Source organism: Pteropus vampyrus, unplaced genomic scaffold (assembly GCF_000151845.1).
Source record: "Pteropus vampyrus isolate Shadow unplaced genomic scaffold, Pvam_2.0 Scaffold227, whole genome shotgun sequence".
Lineage (NCBI taxonomy): Eukaryota > Metazoa > Chordata > Mammalia > Chiroptera > Pteropodidae > Pteropus > Pteropus vampyrus.
This window is the reverse complement of record NW_011889008.1, coordinates 971,297-972,131: the sequence shown is the minus strand read 5'-3', so window position 1 is coordinate 972,131 and position 835 is coordinate 971,297. Positions and strand designations below refer to the sequence as shown.

At 69.0% G+C, this 835-nt stretch overlaps 1 protein-coding gene across 1 annotated transcript in view; it reads left to right on the top strand.

Moving 5' to 3' along the window:
- GCGR (glucagon receptor) overlaps positions 1-835 on the top strand; it is a 12,343-nt gene that overhangs the window by 4,693 nt on the left and 6,815 nt on the right. Inside the window, exon 3 of the mRNA XM_011373719.1 lies at positions 354-425. Coding sequence (XP_011372021.1) covers positions 354-425 — 72 coding nt within the window. The remainder of the gene's footprint in view (positions 1-353; positions 426-835) is intronic.

Genomic DNA, 835 nt, shown 5'->3' with positions numbered 1-835 from the left:
CCGGGTCGCCCTCCTCACCCCCATGGGACATCTCTATTCCCCGCCCCCGGGTGCGCCCGTCCAGGTCGGACGGTCAGCGGGTCCCGCATCATCGGGCGGGCTGGGGGTCTCAGCCCTCCTCTCCTCCCTGGGGGGCGCGGCGCGGGGCACGGTGTCCGTGGCTGCCAGGCGCTCCGTCCGGCAGCCCCACTCAGCTCCTGACCCCTCCCTCAGGGGGTCCCCTGCTTCCCAGAACGCCCCCAGCAGTATCCCAGCTTCCCGGGGATGGGGGGGAAGGGGAAGGAGGCGGGGGCGTCAGCACCCCTCCCAGTCCGCTCTTCCGAAGGGCTCACACTTGTCACTTTGACCCGCAGGGAGGGCTGGTCACCACCCTGACCTGCTCCCGCCGCTCCAGCGGCCCCCACTCCAGCTTCTCTGCCACAAGGGTATCTGCCTCCACCCCCAGCCGACTGCCCCCTGGCACCTGGGTGCCACATCCACCTGGGACTGAGGACCTGCGGGGCTGTTTTTCATCCTCTGTGCTCGGGCATGAGGATTGGTGGGGGTGCTGTACCCTGGCCAGCATCCAGGCCCGCCCTGCGGGGTGGGGGAGGGGTGAAGGTCGCAGGAAGCAGACTTTGTCAACAGCCCGTGGCCCCTGACCCACCCTGGGCCGTGACCTTCCAGCACTGGCTCCGCTGCACAGACACCTGGCAGCTCTTGCACTTCGGGGGCTGGGAGGCCTCCACCCCACCCATTCAGATCTTGGGGCCAAGCTATGGTACCTACGCCGTCTTTCTTGGCCATGGGCAACCCACCCACCCTAGGGGCCCCTCCCCCAGCTCCAGATCTGGGA